We start from the raw sequence: 15,484 nt of genomic DNA on the forward strand, positions 1-15,484 counted from the left end.
TGTTTTAATGTACATCAGGCAGCTACATTCATGAGGTCAGATGGGATGGTCATAACAATGTCTCCTGGCCTCAGAATCTCTGCACACAAAGGTATCTTCTGTCTAGGCTCTGACAGGGGGAATTCCAACAGGCTAGGCTGGAAATTATGGGGTTTTCTCACACTAGAGCCACACAAAACACAGTGCCAAGAAGAAAGATATGTAGCTTGACTACTGATGTTGTTATGTCACTGCCTAAGACAAGGTGCTGGGAAGCGCTAGGAAGCAGGGAACTAAAGGAAGAGCCTTAAATATGTCAGGGCAATAGAGCTTACTGCAATTTCTGCTTTATCATCTCTCATACTTTCAGGGGATTATGAGCATTTACACCTATACAGTAAATTGTAAATAAATTTAATATAAGGAAAAAAATTTACATTATTTTCTATTCAAGTGACCACAAAATCACAAGCTGTGAATGCAGTTCTTCAGATACTTATCACAGGCCATTGTATCTGCTGGATCTAGGTAAGGGGAAAATACAAACACCAAGGCTAAAATGAAAAAGTTTTAACTGTTCAACTAGCCCCTAAATAACCTCTGAATATCTGACAGCATTTTTGCATTCTATTGTCTCCAGCTTCAGCAGATTTTAAAGAAAGATCAAACAGAAAGAAAAAAAAAACCCTTTTTTGTGTTCAAAACACAGTAGACAACACATGCAGTTTGATCATTTGTAAGTTTCTAGGTATCAAAATCCTGCAAAGAGTATTTATTGAATGAAATATAGATGGGATGAGTTGTGTATGTAAAGACAACAGAAAATACAACGTGGCAGAAGACCAACTTGTAACCACTGAAAATTTTCTTGTAAAAATCCAGGGAACTCAGATGCAGTGTAAGACTTTTTTCCTGTGGGTTAGCTTTATTGTTTGGTATTTCAAAGCAAGAAAGCAAACTAAATGTTTTTTCAGTAGCTTTAGTTTCTATTCATTGCAGAACAACCAGATCACAATATAAATGAAGTCAACCATTTACTGCTTATCTGGACAGCGCTTCTGAAAGAGATGATGTCATCTGGAAGTGCCAAATGTCTAGCATAAGAAAAAAAAAAAAAAAAAAAAAAACAAAAAACCAAACAAACCCAAACCTATATTTTTTGTCTGTCATTTTCAGAAAGTCCTCTGTGTGTAATCCTTAATTATCAGATTTTTTTAATATATTCTAGCATGAGCAAGGTAACAATGCGATTTGCTAATAGCCCTTCCTTACTGCTAAGCTCAAACCTTTAGGCTCCTTCATGGTTAATTGAGCAGGGATGGCTATGTACACTTCAGACTGCTGAGAGTGCAAACACAGCATGTTTGAGTGCACATTAGATTCCTCTGGAAACAAGTAATTTCATACATCAAGGTAACATCTGAAGACTGTACTTGTACCTGTTGTTAGATATAAACAACATTTTAGCCATGGACACAAACACAAGGAGAACTTTTATTCTGAATATGACCACTAGGGAAGCTCACAGCTGAAATTTTGGATGGCTAAAATGTTAATTCAGTTTACTACATGAAAATCAACAGGTTTTTGATGCAAAATCTTCCAAGCACCCTAGTTAGCCATCTGAAGAAAAGGAATAGGCTTTTCATCATTCATGGAGGTAGCCCATTTCACCACAGGTTAAGGAACATTAACATCAGCCTGAGACCTAAAACAGCCTGAGCACTTCTGTTCTCTAAATAAAGTATTTCAGCTTTCAAGGCTAACATTCCAGACTTTTTCATAGACAGTGAATTAGTATTTTAAAAGTATAAAAATACACTAAGTGAAATGGTGGGTCAAATGGTTATATTTAATATACTTAAAAATATGGGCTCTAGTTTGCAAGATGCCCTATTAACTTGAAACTTATTAACAAGTAAAATACTACCATAACAAAATAAGGTGAAAGGGAGAGGGAGAGAGCACACCTTTCCTTTGATAATCCCATAAGGGCAGTACAGATACTTTTCCACCAACTGTGCATTATTGTCAGTATTTCTAACATCATTTCCCATAGGAGAAAAACAGAAGGGCTATTAAACTAAGAATACTAGAACAGAAAGTAAGTTAAGGGAAAATCAAATCTTCTACTCATAAAATTTAGTCCTTCCAAGCAAAGTTTGCGTGAACATTTCGTATCCCACACACCTATCATTTACTCACTATAAACTGCTTAACTAGAGCACATTTGTTCCTTAAGCATGGAAAGAATGAATTACAGCATTTGCATGAGCTTGAACAGTTGTTTGCCAGAGACACAGTTCTATAAATTATCTCAAAGCCTGTGAATTAAAAGTTATGCAAGAAAAAGTAACAGAGGTAATTCTCTAAACAGGCCTTCTATTTCAGGATCAAGGTCTTAACTGGCACTAAATATTCTCTTGCTTATAACTGGGAGAATGCATTCACGTCTGCTACTGCACATGCTTTTTCTCAGCCTGTAAATTCCCACTGCATCACACAGTATACAAAATCCAAACACTGAAAAGCCTCGAGCTCTTTCCTTGCACTGATTTTAGTGATGCAGTTTGGAGCCCAAAGAGCAGAGCAGTGGAGAAGACTTTCTAAGAGATCAACAGTGGTGCTGGATTTCTGTGATTCATTTTCACACTGCAAACAGAAGAAGAGTAAGACTCATACAGATAGTAAGAAGTCTTCCCTCTGATACCATCTTATCCTAAATGTTTTGAACCAAGTCTAAACTTGACATAATGTACTAAACTGCACTAAAGCATATAATGGGCTAGAGATGCATGATTGTGGTGGTGTATTGTCTCCCTCCCAGGCCACACTATGATCTGAGAAATGCTTATTAGGCCTCAGCAGAGAGTAACAAACTTTTCTCTCAAAGCTATTAATGAGTAGCCAGGAGCAACGCTTCAGTAGATGCCTCTAAGGCGAGTTCTGTAATCAGGAAAACAGAGGTAATGAAGTAGCACATATTTGAACACAAAATCATAATTTTTTACATGCATAAGAAACTGTGCCACAGAAAGAAACTCAAAGGATATGTTTCAATAGAGGGGGACCATACTGTTTCAGAGAGTAAGATGTCATGTCTCTGTTACAGTGCAAATTACCCAACTGTTCCAAAGAATTTCCTCTGGTGCCTGCCTCAGTTTGAACAGCCAATGTGCTTTCAATTACCAGCCACATCTGAAGCACTGTGTAAGCTGAGAGTACATTACAGCATGGGTAAGTTGACAAGGTGAGGGAAGGCTACTGATCTCTGTAATTACAGCAAAGAAAACGGTAAAGCTGAGACTGCTAACTGCAAACCTTGTGTACTAGCTCAGGCCAGTAACTGGACCTTTGCAAACTTGTATAAATACCAGCTTCACTCAGTATAAAAAAGACAGAAATACAAGGCATTAAAATGCTTGCCTAGTTCTCAGAAACAATCAGAAGGAAATTGGTTATGACTTTGTACAGTAATTAAAGTCTGAAATCTAGATTTTCCTGCTTTTGTTTAGAGGTCCAACCTCAGTGTTCTTAAAATTCCTTACACTGAGAATCTTGGGTTGAGAAAGGGAGCTGAACTGAAAGCCAGACATTTCAGCAACTGAGACATTTAGCCTGACATGTCAGTAGGTTTCATATTCATGCAGTGTTTTATCAATATCAGTTGATGTGCATGCTCAACAGAAGTCTTCTTTTTTCTCCCTTCCTCTGTGGTAAAAAGAGGTATAGACCTGGTTGGAGTAGTAAGTGCAGCAATATTAGGAGCTGTATTACTTTCATTATACAGGAAAAAGCAGCCATGCTTAGCTGAACAGACAAAGCCTCACACCCTCTTACTCAGCAGTGACGTTTTGTACAAATCAAAGAACATTCCTAAGCTGTTCCTGAATTCCAGCTAAGATTAGGAGGGCAAAGATCTCCATGTGTATTAGGAGGTTATTTGTACTACTGTGTACTGTGTGTTGTAATTGGGTGTGTTATCTATGTTTAAAAACTAAGCTCGGAAAAAGTATTGTTTGATTTCTGTTAGAAAAGTAAATTATATAAGCAAAAGACATTTAATTAGTTCTTTGATGTAACAAGTACCCTTGGCATATGCCCATTCCCTCTGTTCACTCAACTGAAAGCTAATATGTCCCTGTTGAGCAAGGGGAACCAGTTTTGGACCAGATCTCGGTATCAGCATTTGACTCACATGTACAGATTTCAGTTGTCCTGAAGATGAGTGGGGCAAAACTGGAAATATGGATTGAATTGGTAAGCATGGTTACCAAAAATTTGCTTTCCTTCAGATATTCTGCAACTAAGAATGTATTTTTTTTTCTTTTACTATAAAAATAAAATAATCCTACCCTCAGAGGAAGACGGAATTTCAATAATTAATATTAATAGGGCATCTAGGCAGTTTGGGAGGAAAGATCCTTTAAAAGAGGTGTAGAGTGCTATTAACATGATTAATGTTCTCTTGTTCTATTTCAAGCTGCCTACATAGCTCTATCATTCTTCAGTTCCTACTGGCCATAACTGAAGAGAATTAGAATATTCCTTTCCTTGATACAAGACCAAAGGAATTACAAGACCATGAAGAGCTGGTCACAAAATTTACTGCAAATACTGAATGCAAATTCCCTAAAATTCACTCCACCTTCTAGCAACATTTTAACATGAAAATCTCTTTCCTATATTAGGAAACAGATCAAACTACAGAGAGGAAAATAGCACAAGAATATATCAATATCCCTAAAGTATAGAGTTATTACATAGCCTTTGAAAAAGATCAAGTGTGATGTTCTGTCTTACAAATATATGTAGTATCATAGCATGGATAAAAGGTTTATACTCTGCAAAGTGAAGATATTTTTGTAATAGAAAAAATACTTATTCAAATAAGTACCGAATACTTATTCTAAGCTAACTTTTAAGGATAATGTACTGTATCAAAATATTTACCTTGCTCCTGTTCGGTGCAATGCTAAACAATGCCTTTTCTTTTGGCAAATGGGAAAGTACAGCATCAGGATAAAACCACTTTTGTTCAAGTAATGGATCACTTTTACTTTCAGAAAGAAAGGGATGCAACTTTCCAGATTTACTGCTTTCTGAAACATTTTCCATGATTCTGCAAGAAGTTATGTTTAACTCAGTTTCTTCATGTTGTCTGCCTAAAATATGGATAGCAGAATCCAAGGTAGTTCCTTTTCTATAACAAAGATCACTGGATTTCTTCAGAAATGCTAATTCTCTCCTGTTATCATCCTCTGAATATTTCCTTTTCCATGCACAATGTTTCTCTGAATTTCTCTTCTCTTCTTCCCTTAACCATGTGTCTGTTTCACCAGACTTGGCGAGCCTCTGATTATCACCATGAAAGCTCTCCTCACAAAGAGAATCACTCTTTGCTTCGGCAGAGAAAACTTTTGCTTTAGCAGTATCAGCTGAAAGGTCTGTACTCACAGGCAGAGCATTACTAGCCACTGTCACTCTCCCGGGGAAGAAGTCGGCCAGTCCCACACCCCTGGGATGAATCCCGATGTCTTCTGAAATCTCCACTTCATACGGTCTTTTTTCTTCATTTTCTTTAACGTGCACTGAATCCGATCCCTCCTCAGTTGATTTCTTTCTCCTTTTTCTTCTGAAATATTTTCTTCCAGGGGAATGTTTATCTGGACTTAAGGGAGCTTTGGCAGGATCTAAACACTGTTCTTCCTTTTCAGCCCTCACACATCCACAGACATTCCCCATTTGGCTGTCTGTAACTCACAGCCACACAGTTTCATTCATTCCCATGTATTTATATACACTTAAACTCTCCTCAGAAAGTTAAGAACTGCCGTTTCCACCGTAATTTCTTCCAGACTTCACATCCACCCGCCTCAGTACGTAGCCATTTTGCTTATGAGAAATGCACACGCAATAAACGCTGTGGCTCGGTGCCCAGGCAGGGCCTGTGTCTGATTAGACACTGTGGCTTATTTCTGGCCACCAATCCTCTTAAAAAAACATCACTGTTCCAGCATTGGGCTGTAATGCTGATTGCCTTTCACAGAGATGACATAGCATTTATGAGCAATAGAAATTTCTCACATGTATTTTAACTCCCTGTTTCACTTAGTAACTTGAGCAAGATAAAGCAGAAAAATATGTAGCAACCTTTGAAACTATTAGCTACACTCCAAATCCAACAGCAAGCAGCACAGTAAATAGCAGGGATTTAGTCAGCAGATTTGTTTTGCACTTCATATGTTTTTATTACCTATCCAATGATCCACAAATGGGAAGATTAAACTACAGGATCAGAAATTGCTCTGACAGCTTGCTGGGGGTCAAGTTTTTATTTGTATGTGGAGTTTTCATAGCAGCTAATGTGATTTTTCACTGATTTGTCAGCTATAAATAACCTGCTGCTTCACTGCCGTCATAAAAGCACAACAGCTTGCTCAGGGCAGTGACACTGCGTACTGGGGCTGCAACTTTGAAGCAGAGTTAAACCTCCTGGCAGATAAAAGTGAAACAAATCATAAAAGCCAATCTATCTAGAAAACTGACCTTAGGATTATTGTTTATAAAAATGGAGCTTTATCCTCCTCCCATGCTTCTGTAAGGCATTTCTGTGTAGCTCTGAACGCAAGATCCAAGAAGCATCTAACTATACTTAAAACTAAGTAGAAGCATACACTTTTAAAGTGCAAGCAAGTCTAATCTTTAGTATACTTTGTTTGGAAAAATCTTTTTAACTTTCCTCTTTGTTTTTGTCATGGATATGGGAAGTCTACTAAAACCAGCATACTTTGCCAAGGACAGATGTGTATGGTTTCTCACTCTGAGAAAGAATTACAGAGCGACTTGCCAGGCATTATCAGGTGTTACCACTGAATTTCCCTTGTTTATTTGGAAAGGAATTGCAATAATGAGACCCAGAAGCTTTATCCCTAAAGGCCAGTTCGTCTCTCAAAAAATGTGAAGTATTCCACATTTTACTGACAGGATCTAGAATGAATAATACAACAAAGAACTAAGAGAGCCTCCAAAGAATTTCCAAGGATACAGTTGCTCACTGTTGACTACTGTCAGGGCACTGGGGTAAAATTTGACAGTAATGCTTGGAAAATTTTATACTGTAACACCACAGAATACTGTGACAGATGGGCAGTTATGAACAGACACAATGCTAACATGCTTCTTCTCGAAGTAGACGTTTATTCTATGACTATACTCTTTCATAGCCTCAATTTGTATTTGCATTTGTAGCATGCTCAACCTACAGGGGCACTTGTGACAATGCTCCTTTTACTCACAATAAAAAAGTTGTATTCTAGTCTGCTAAGAAAAATTACTTTAGAAAAGTGACTTTCAGCTAAGGCCAGAGGACTTACTGATTTAAAGCACACTTCCACATGGGTCTGTGTTGGGTCCTGACACAGCCTCCCTTAATTAACAGAAAAATACATTAAAAAAAAAATATTTCTAAATGACATGCCTGTGTTTGTACAAAAAAAACCCCAGCTTTTACACCTAAATATGTACTTCTCTGTCTTCTCTCTCATCAGAAAAGATGATTCAGGACTTTAAAGTGCAATGGGCCAAGGCTGATTTCATTTGACACAGATATAGTTTCTGGTTTAACAACAAGATGCCTAGTAATAATATAAGGTTAAAGAGATCATAGTATAATAATCTTAAGATATACATAAAAATATATTATTTTGATAAAGCAGAAATTATGCAAAATATTAAAGACAAGTGTCCAGCATTTGAATGAAAAACTGCAAATCTTCAGGCTGTCTAATTTAAAATGTGTTAAACTAACCTACCACATGTACACTGCTAACGCTGTTCTTCCTCTGCAAATTTCACAGGGGGCAAGAATTTCCTTAAAAATACTGCAAATTTAAATTTTCAATGCAAGTGCATTTTTAAATTAATACACATGGGTATCAAGCTTTCTAAACAGTATTATATTATTTTACTGTGCTTTACTGCAGTGTGATTTGATACACATTTCCTTTAAATTGTTTACATCTGTTTAACAGTCAGCATGATACCACCTTCTTTTAAACAGAAAATGTCCCTAAAGAACACTCTGTTATGTCCAAACACTTGTAGATTCAGTAGCACACTGACTGTCACAAAAATGTTAAATCATATCTAATTCAAGATAGGCCAGAAGAAACACGTATTGTTATTTTATAGCTACCAATTACATTTCGTAATGCAATCAGTAATTCATAGAGTCCCTGATCTTGCAAATCCTCTTTCATTCATACCTTAAATTTTGATTATTTTTCTTAAGAATAACTCAATTTTTCAAAAAATCAGATGCCTCGGAAGTAAAATCAAAAAAAAAAAAATGAGACCGCAAAAATACAAGAGTCAGTTCAAAAACGCTGGTTACAGTATCAGTGTTCCCAGAAATCCTGCCCTACTTCTGCATATTCCAGGTCAATTTACTCGAATACACCTGGTGTAACTGCAGCTAGTCCTAGAAGAGTGAAAGGTCTGGAGGGGAAGCCGTATGAGGAATGGCTGAGGTCACTTGGGCTGTTCAGCCTGGAGAAGAGGGGACAGAGGGGAGACCCCATTGCAGTTACAGCTTCCCTGTGAGGGGAAGCACAGGGGCAGACACTGATCTCCTCTCTGTGGTGACCAGTGACAAGACCTGAGGGAAGGGCCTGAAGCTGTGGCAGCAGAGGATTAGGTTTAGAAAAAGGTTCTTCACCCAGAGGATGGTTGGGCACAGGAACGGGCTCCCCAAGGAAGTGGTCACAGCACCAAGCCTGACAGAGCTCAAAAAGTGTTTGGACAATGCTCTCAGGGCACATGGTGTGATTCCTGGGGTGTCCTGTGCAGGGTTAGGAGCTGGACTTGATGATCCTGAAGGGTCCCTTCCATCTCAGCATATTCTCTATGATTTATCAGCTCTATGATTTATCCATTTCTAAGTATTAGCCAGAAATAAATGCATTCCAAATATACCTCTGCAGATGATTAGTAGCCTTTATGTCTTTTTGTCTTCCTAGAAATAGGTATTTTTGAGACTTACTAACCACTTTAACAATACTTACCAGCTATTCATGAGAAGGCTATCAGCTCTCTGCAATTCTTTCTGCTGTTCCTTTTGTTTTTCCCAAGAACCAAACAGTAACTTTATAGTCACTTTAACTTTCTAAGTCGCTTATGCTCTTGAACCAAAGAAAAGATCAAGGACAACAGAATTGATAAATGCATTTATATCAGTTGTTGGGGTTCTTTATATAAAAAACCCTAAGCAAAATAAGCAAAGATGATAAATTAAAATGCTAATAACTAAAGAAAAAATTACCCCTTTCAGCTAACTGAAATTTTATTAAGTCATAACTTTGGTCTCAGCAAGGAAAGAGACACAGTTAACAGGATTACACTGGAGATTCAGAAGAGGGAAACTGAAATTTCTTCTAAAATCTGTCAGCTACAGAATGGATGGATGATATTCTTTAGAATATCAAGAGACTACCTCTGAAGCCTGTGAGAATCACCACAACATAGTGACGACCGCACCAAGGTCTTTCTCTTGGACATCTGACTAATCTGACTAGACCTGAGTGGAAGTTCAGCACTGGTTTAAGCCAGAGATCCAGGTAATCAAAGCTGTTAAAAATACTACCGGGGATTGCTGTGTTTCTTTATTTTGGTATTGGGATTTTTGTTGGTATTCTTTTAAACAAAACCTGTAAAACATACAAATTTATACCCACCAATGCCGCAAAGTTTTATGGGGAGATTAACAACAGACTTTTTCTGGCACAAAACCCCTTAAGAAGCATAACCTAAATAAAGAATTAGACCAACACTTGTTTGCAATTTGATCTGTCTTGGAGGCTGCTTAATCACAAACAAGAGGTTAATCTTAAGACATGGAAAACAAACGATTAGCACTGAAACATGAAATAGCTCACACAGATTTGTACGGGTTTGCATTTAACCAGAGATTTCTGTAATTTGTCAGGCATGTCCGTGACTGGGAAATGCATTATGTTCTTAACGTGGGACAGGTGCATAACACATTATAGTGGCTATGTTGTTGAATATCTGTGTATTTGTTGGTCTGCAAAATGATGATACCATTCACCCTCTGTACACTGCTAATTTTTGCTTTATCATTCATCTCATATAGTTAGCAATTATTGTACAGAAGTTATTCCCCTTTGCCAATCAGACCATGCCAGGTATCTTTTATCAAAACCCTACTAGGAATACATTTTCAGGTGCTCCTGGATCTAAGATCCCTTTCCCCTCTTTTTAGTGTGTTTGCTCAACACAGCACAAGTAATGGAGCGTTTAGCACAAATGGGACGTGTCATTTCACGGTACTAAAACAGCATACCAGATAACCAGCAAGCATTTTGTTGCACAGCCCTAAGGTCACATGCAGAATAACAGAGAGATAAACATAAGTCAAAGAGAAAGTGAAAATTAAAGTTGCACAAGATAGAGAATAACGACAAAAACAAAGGCTTGCCAGCACAAACAAAAGGTTTGGAGCTGTTTGAGCGGTACTGGCAACTACTCCTCAAATTCTGAAAGAGATGTTCAACTACCAAGTCACAGTCACCAACAGGAGAGGTTTTATATCCAGTGAGTTGGCTTACAAAAATAGGAATTTGCTCCTTATTGGTGGTTTCATGGCATTAATGATTTTAGGCCTCTCTCACCCTTGCTGTGATTCAGGTGAGTCCCAGAAATTTCAAGAATTCTGCCCTCATTTTCTTACCCAAGACTTAAGAATTTTACTTTTTGTTTTTTTACAAATCACTGAAGAATTACAGAAGAAACAACTAGGAGTTCAGCTGAGAAATAAAATATCACAAGTATACCCTAACAAATGCTGAAGGACAGGTAATGCTGCTGTATTGGCTAATGACAGACAATGTAGCTACAACGTGGAACACACTTTATTCTACAATCACATACAGTCACAGATGGGACAACTGGCCACATAGCTCCTTTTTTAAATCTCTGAGAAGACCAGACCTAAAACTGTTCTGGTTATTTTAAAGCAGAGGCAGAGCAAATTTCAGTCCTCGGGCTGCAAGGCACACAGCCCAGGCAGCACCAGGAATGGTTGCCAGGAGAACAGTGACTGAAGGCCAGACCCAGCTCTCCAGATTACACATGGCCACCTCAGGAAAGCAGGCAGCATGTCTACTGAATGGTGACCCCTGCCACGGGATATCCCTCTGTCTTCTGCACATCATTTACTGGAATGGGCTACCACAGCTGAGCTGCCTCCTCCTCTGGCCACCCTGTATGCAGGTCACAGCCTTACAAATCCACCTGCCTCACCCTTTCACCAACACTGGTAAATGTTTAACTGCTGATGCTGGACCAAATCAACAGTCTATAGACTGCTTGGGGGCAGATTAATCAAAAATTATTTTTTCTTAAAGGTTTATGGGGAGTCAGCAGCAAAAAGAAGTATTTGCTGGCTGGCAAGAGAAATGTAAAGAGGTTACACGTGCTGAAGGAGGCCTGAGAGAAAGTACCCATCTGGCTGGAGAGGGCTGGACAGTACTGTAATATATGGACAAAATCATCACTGACCAGAACCTTGGAAAGCAGCATCCTGCAGAGGTCTGACAGCAAAAAGCAGGGGAGAGTGGAAGGAAAAATGTTTAATGGCAGTTCCTGAGCTGCAAAATGATGATGAAACTGAAATAGAAAAAGTCAATTGAGTCATGACTTAAAATCTTCTGAAATTTTTTAAGGTCTGAGTTCACAAAGGCCTAATTTTAGCTAGATAGAAGTTCAAAGTTTTGCTTTGTTTCAGCATGCTTTTTTCAACCAACTGCAAGTGATTTTAAACATTTAACATTTGTTAAAGAATGTTTGCAGTGGTTTGAAAAGAAATGATCACCAGTTTTCACAGCATTGTGATGACTTTATGAGGACAAATGCTGCTTTCATTTATAGTTGTTCATCTCCAATGTTGTCAGTGAAAATGTATTGGATGTTGAAGAAGGAGTCCATGAAAGTATTAATTTGGATATTTATACCTACAGCCTACGATTATACAAAATACTATAAACTGATTCAGCATGCTCTACAGGTGCCAGGAAAATAACTTATAACGTTATGACATTATGAAGCTGAATTTAAACTAAGCCACCTACTATTAAAATCATGTGAAATATGTACATTGAAAGCTTGCATAAATCCTAGTAGCATACATACATTGGGGTTTTTCAATACCCACAGAGTAAGTTATTTCTTTACATACTCAATTTAATAATCCACCAGATTCCTCATTCAAGCTTGTCAGTATCTCTTACGTAATTACTTGGGACACAGAAGAATGGATACTTTCTGGACTTGTGCAGCTGCAGAAGTCAGTGCTGTAACTCAGAATAAAATTTATATTTATCTAGTTATGGGTACCAATTCACAAAGCCATCACCATCTCTAGATGCAATTCAGATGCAAGAGAAACATAATCCTCAAATGTGTATTATCTTTTATTTTTTTTATCATGTCTTTCCACTAAATCATTCCAACAATCAGAGGGATTTTCTATTTTGAGGAAACAATATCCTCCAGATAAGGACCATAACTCAGAGAAACAATAAGCCACAAACAACAGCCAAAAAAATTCTCTGCCATCTTGACTATTTCCCAGATTGCAGTGTTATTAGAACACACATAATTGATATGTAGCAGAGCCAGTAACATCACACAGCAAACAGCTTCTTATGCTCACTGAGAAATTAACTATTTCTGCAAATGCTGGGAAAATTAAGGGGTAATTAAGGTTAAAACTCCACCACTTAGGTGTCTAGATACTCATGTTTACACTCTGGCTAGGTTTTGAAGAGACCACTTTATGCAGTGGAGGCAGGATTTAGTTTCCTCAAAATGGGCTTCTGGAGCTCTTTGAGGTATCGTGCAATATCCCAGCTGGCCTCCAGCTGCAGATACAGAAGATCATGAGTCTCTCACAGGTGTGGTGTCTCATCAGAGAAGTCCACACACATGTCCTGCGTACTCTAGCACACCTCAGATATCACTCAAATGCCACCTGTCTTCAGGAGACTGAATCAAAAGCCCTGGGGATCTGGCTAGTACAATCAACAGCAATGTTTCACACCCTGAAGCAGAGACATAAGAAAGTCAATTGACCACCTAGAATATTTGAGACACTTAAAGCTACCTGAGATATCCACATGGAGATGGCATATGCATCACAAGACCTAAGGAAACCTGCTTCCCACTGCATATGCTACTGGATATGAAGTGTCATCTCAGAACACACACAGCAACTATGCTGGACAAGGAATAGCTCCGTAGGTGCTCTAGGCATCTCGTTCAAGGGATCTGAATTGCTCCATCAGCCTCACCCTCCATATTGCCTAGCCCTCCAGGCCTCAGATCCATTGCTAAACATGTTTACCACCATTTAAGAAGCAGTTTATCCTGCCTGATCTGCCTCTTCCCGGATGAGAGTGGGTTTCCCATAAGATCCATGTCATGCTTCTCATACTCACATGGGTGTCTCATAAATCTCCAACAGCACAGATGTTTATGTTTAGTCGAGTGGAGTGAACCTCTAGTAGCTAGTTAGTTGACTCACTGTCTAGGCTATATTAACTGTATAGACTAACCCTCTATCACTCTGATTATCAGATTAAAGGGACAACTTAGACAATTGCATAAGAACATCGCTCTCCATAAGCACCCAGATTTAGGTGTCTTAACTTCAAACTGAATCTAATCACAACTTTCCTGATAACTATAGGATTACTCCATGCATAAACACAATTATTATCACAAAGCTTTATCCCTTGGTGAAGATTCCACTGGTACACTTCTCCGTTCAGATTTTTCTCTCATTTTAAATCTAAGTGAAGAAATACAAAAAACCTGTAGTCTAAGCATGTACATTCTTCTGAACTTCACGTTCTGAGCCCAAAGCAGCCATATATGGGTGTCAATGACACCAAATTGCCATATTTTTCAAAGCAAGTGGCATAGTAGTAAATGTCATGCAAGCACAGGCTAGTGCAGGGTGTGTGTCTTATACCACTTTACAAACCTCTTTTGCATTCAGGGTAGGTATTGCAACCTACAGCCTAGTATTCAGGTTCAGAAACATAAAATACACATCAAGTAAAGGTTTAAGTTCCACTAACAGCTTCTATTAGTAAGTTGTTAATAATCTTTATTTCTTAAAATAGAGCAATTTTCAATCACAGCCTAATCCCGTAGGTCATGATCAAATATGTTTACACCCAGCTTTTTTTTCTCTATATAACCATGTGGGAGCAAAGACTGATGTGACAAGGGGAGCTGAGGGAACTCCAGGCCCTCGCTAGTAGTTTCTCCTTTATTCTACATGCTGGTCTGGGCTAAGATGTGCATCCTGTTTATATCAGGGCCCTATTCATGTTTTTGCTCCTCATTAGGATTTGTAGAAGGGCACATTAGATCCTAGCAGCCTTTCTGGGGTTTTTTAAGAAATTTTTTTCAGTCATAAATCCAGTGTGGAACACTCCTAAGTGAACCATGTTTTTTCTGTGTGATCTTGCAAATTTCTGATCATTTAAAATGCCTGCACAGCAGGGAGTTTATCGTTAACAATGCTGCAGTCACTAAATGGGAATTATCTGTCATCTGAATTACATCATCTACAGCCAGGACCATTATGCAAGCCTCCTTTTGAGGAGCCATTTAACACCACACACTGTAAGGCTGCATTATACTGTACACAATCCCACCAGTGTACAACAACCAGAGTGCCACCTAGTGTGACCCACGCTACCATCGCTGGGGCTAGAAACAAATGCTGACATGGGAGGAGCTACTAGAAGAGGCTGAAAGCAGAGCTTCTTAAAATACAGCAGCAGAACCTGAATGAAAACAATATTTTAAACTTTTCAATATATTTTAATACACATCGAAAGAAGTCTGTAGAATAAAACAAGAAGGATATGTCCAAATGCTGGAAGGAATACATCAATTTCTGTCTTTAATGATGTTCAAAACAGAAGCTATTTTTCTATCACTCCACACACAGGAAATTAGCAAATAAAATCTCGAGATTCAGTTTACATCATGAAATAAGATACATCATCAAAACCTTCAGAAACACATTAGAGAAGAGATAAAATCTGTGGAGTCCTGTCTAAGTTGACATTCCTCACAACTATGCAAAAATCTGACCGAAAACATATTGTCAAGCAAAACCAGGCTTACCTGAAAGTGCAAAATTATGGTCCATATCAACCCCAAAGTCAGTTTGGGATTCCCATCTGTTATATCATCATTTCTGATGTTAACCAGTTTCACCTGCCATCACAGAAAGAAAATACAGGCAAAATTAAAATAAATACATCGCAAATACATATTGCATTACACAGGCATGATTGTAAAGGATGTACTACTCACTTCCTGAGCCTACTCTGCTGGGTTTTTTTAATTCTCAAAAGCAGAAAGGAATTGCATTCTGCCTGTAAGTGGCCTGCCAGGAATTGCC

At 38.3% G+C, this 15,484-nt stretch overlaps 1 protein-coding gene across 1 annotated transcript in view; it reads right to left on the reverse strand.

Annotated features, from left to right (window-relative positions):
• Nucleotides 1-15,484, reverse strand: part of LOC116442088 (dystonin-like) — a 164,651-nt gene that overhangs the window by 31,369 nt on the left and 117,798 nt on the right. The window contains exon 9 of the mRNA XM_032104682.1: nucleotides 15,205-15,297. Within this exon, the coding sequence (XP_031960573.1) occupies nucleotides 15,205-15,297 (93 nt within the window). The remainder of the gene's footprint in view (nucleotides 1-15,204; nucleotides 15,298-15,484) is intronic.

The sequence above is a fragment of the Corvus moneduloides genome, chromosome 3 (assembly GCF_009650955.1).
Source record: "Corvus moneduloides isolate bCorMon1 chromosome 3, bCorMon1.pri, whole genome shotgun sequence".
Taxonomy (NCBI): Eukaryota; Metazoa; Chordata; class Aves; order Passeriformes; family Corvidae; genus Corvus; species Corvus moneduloides.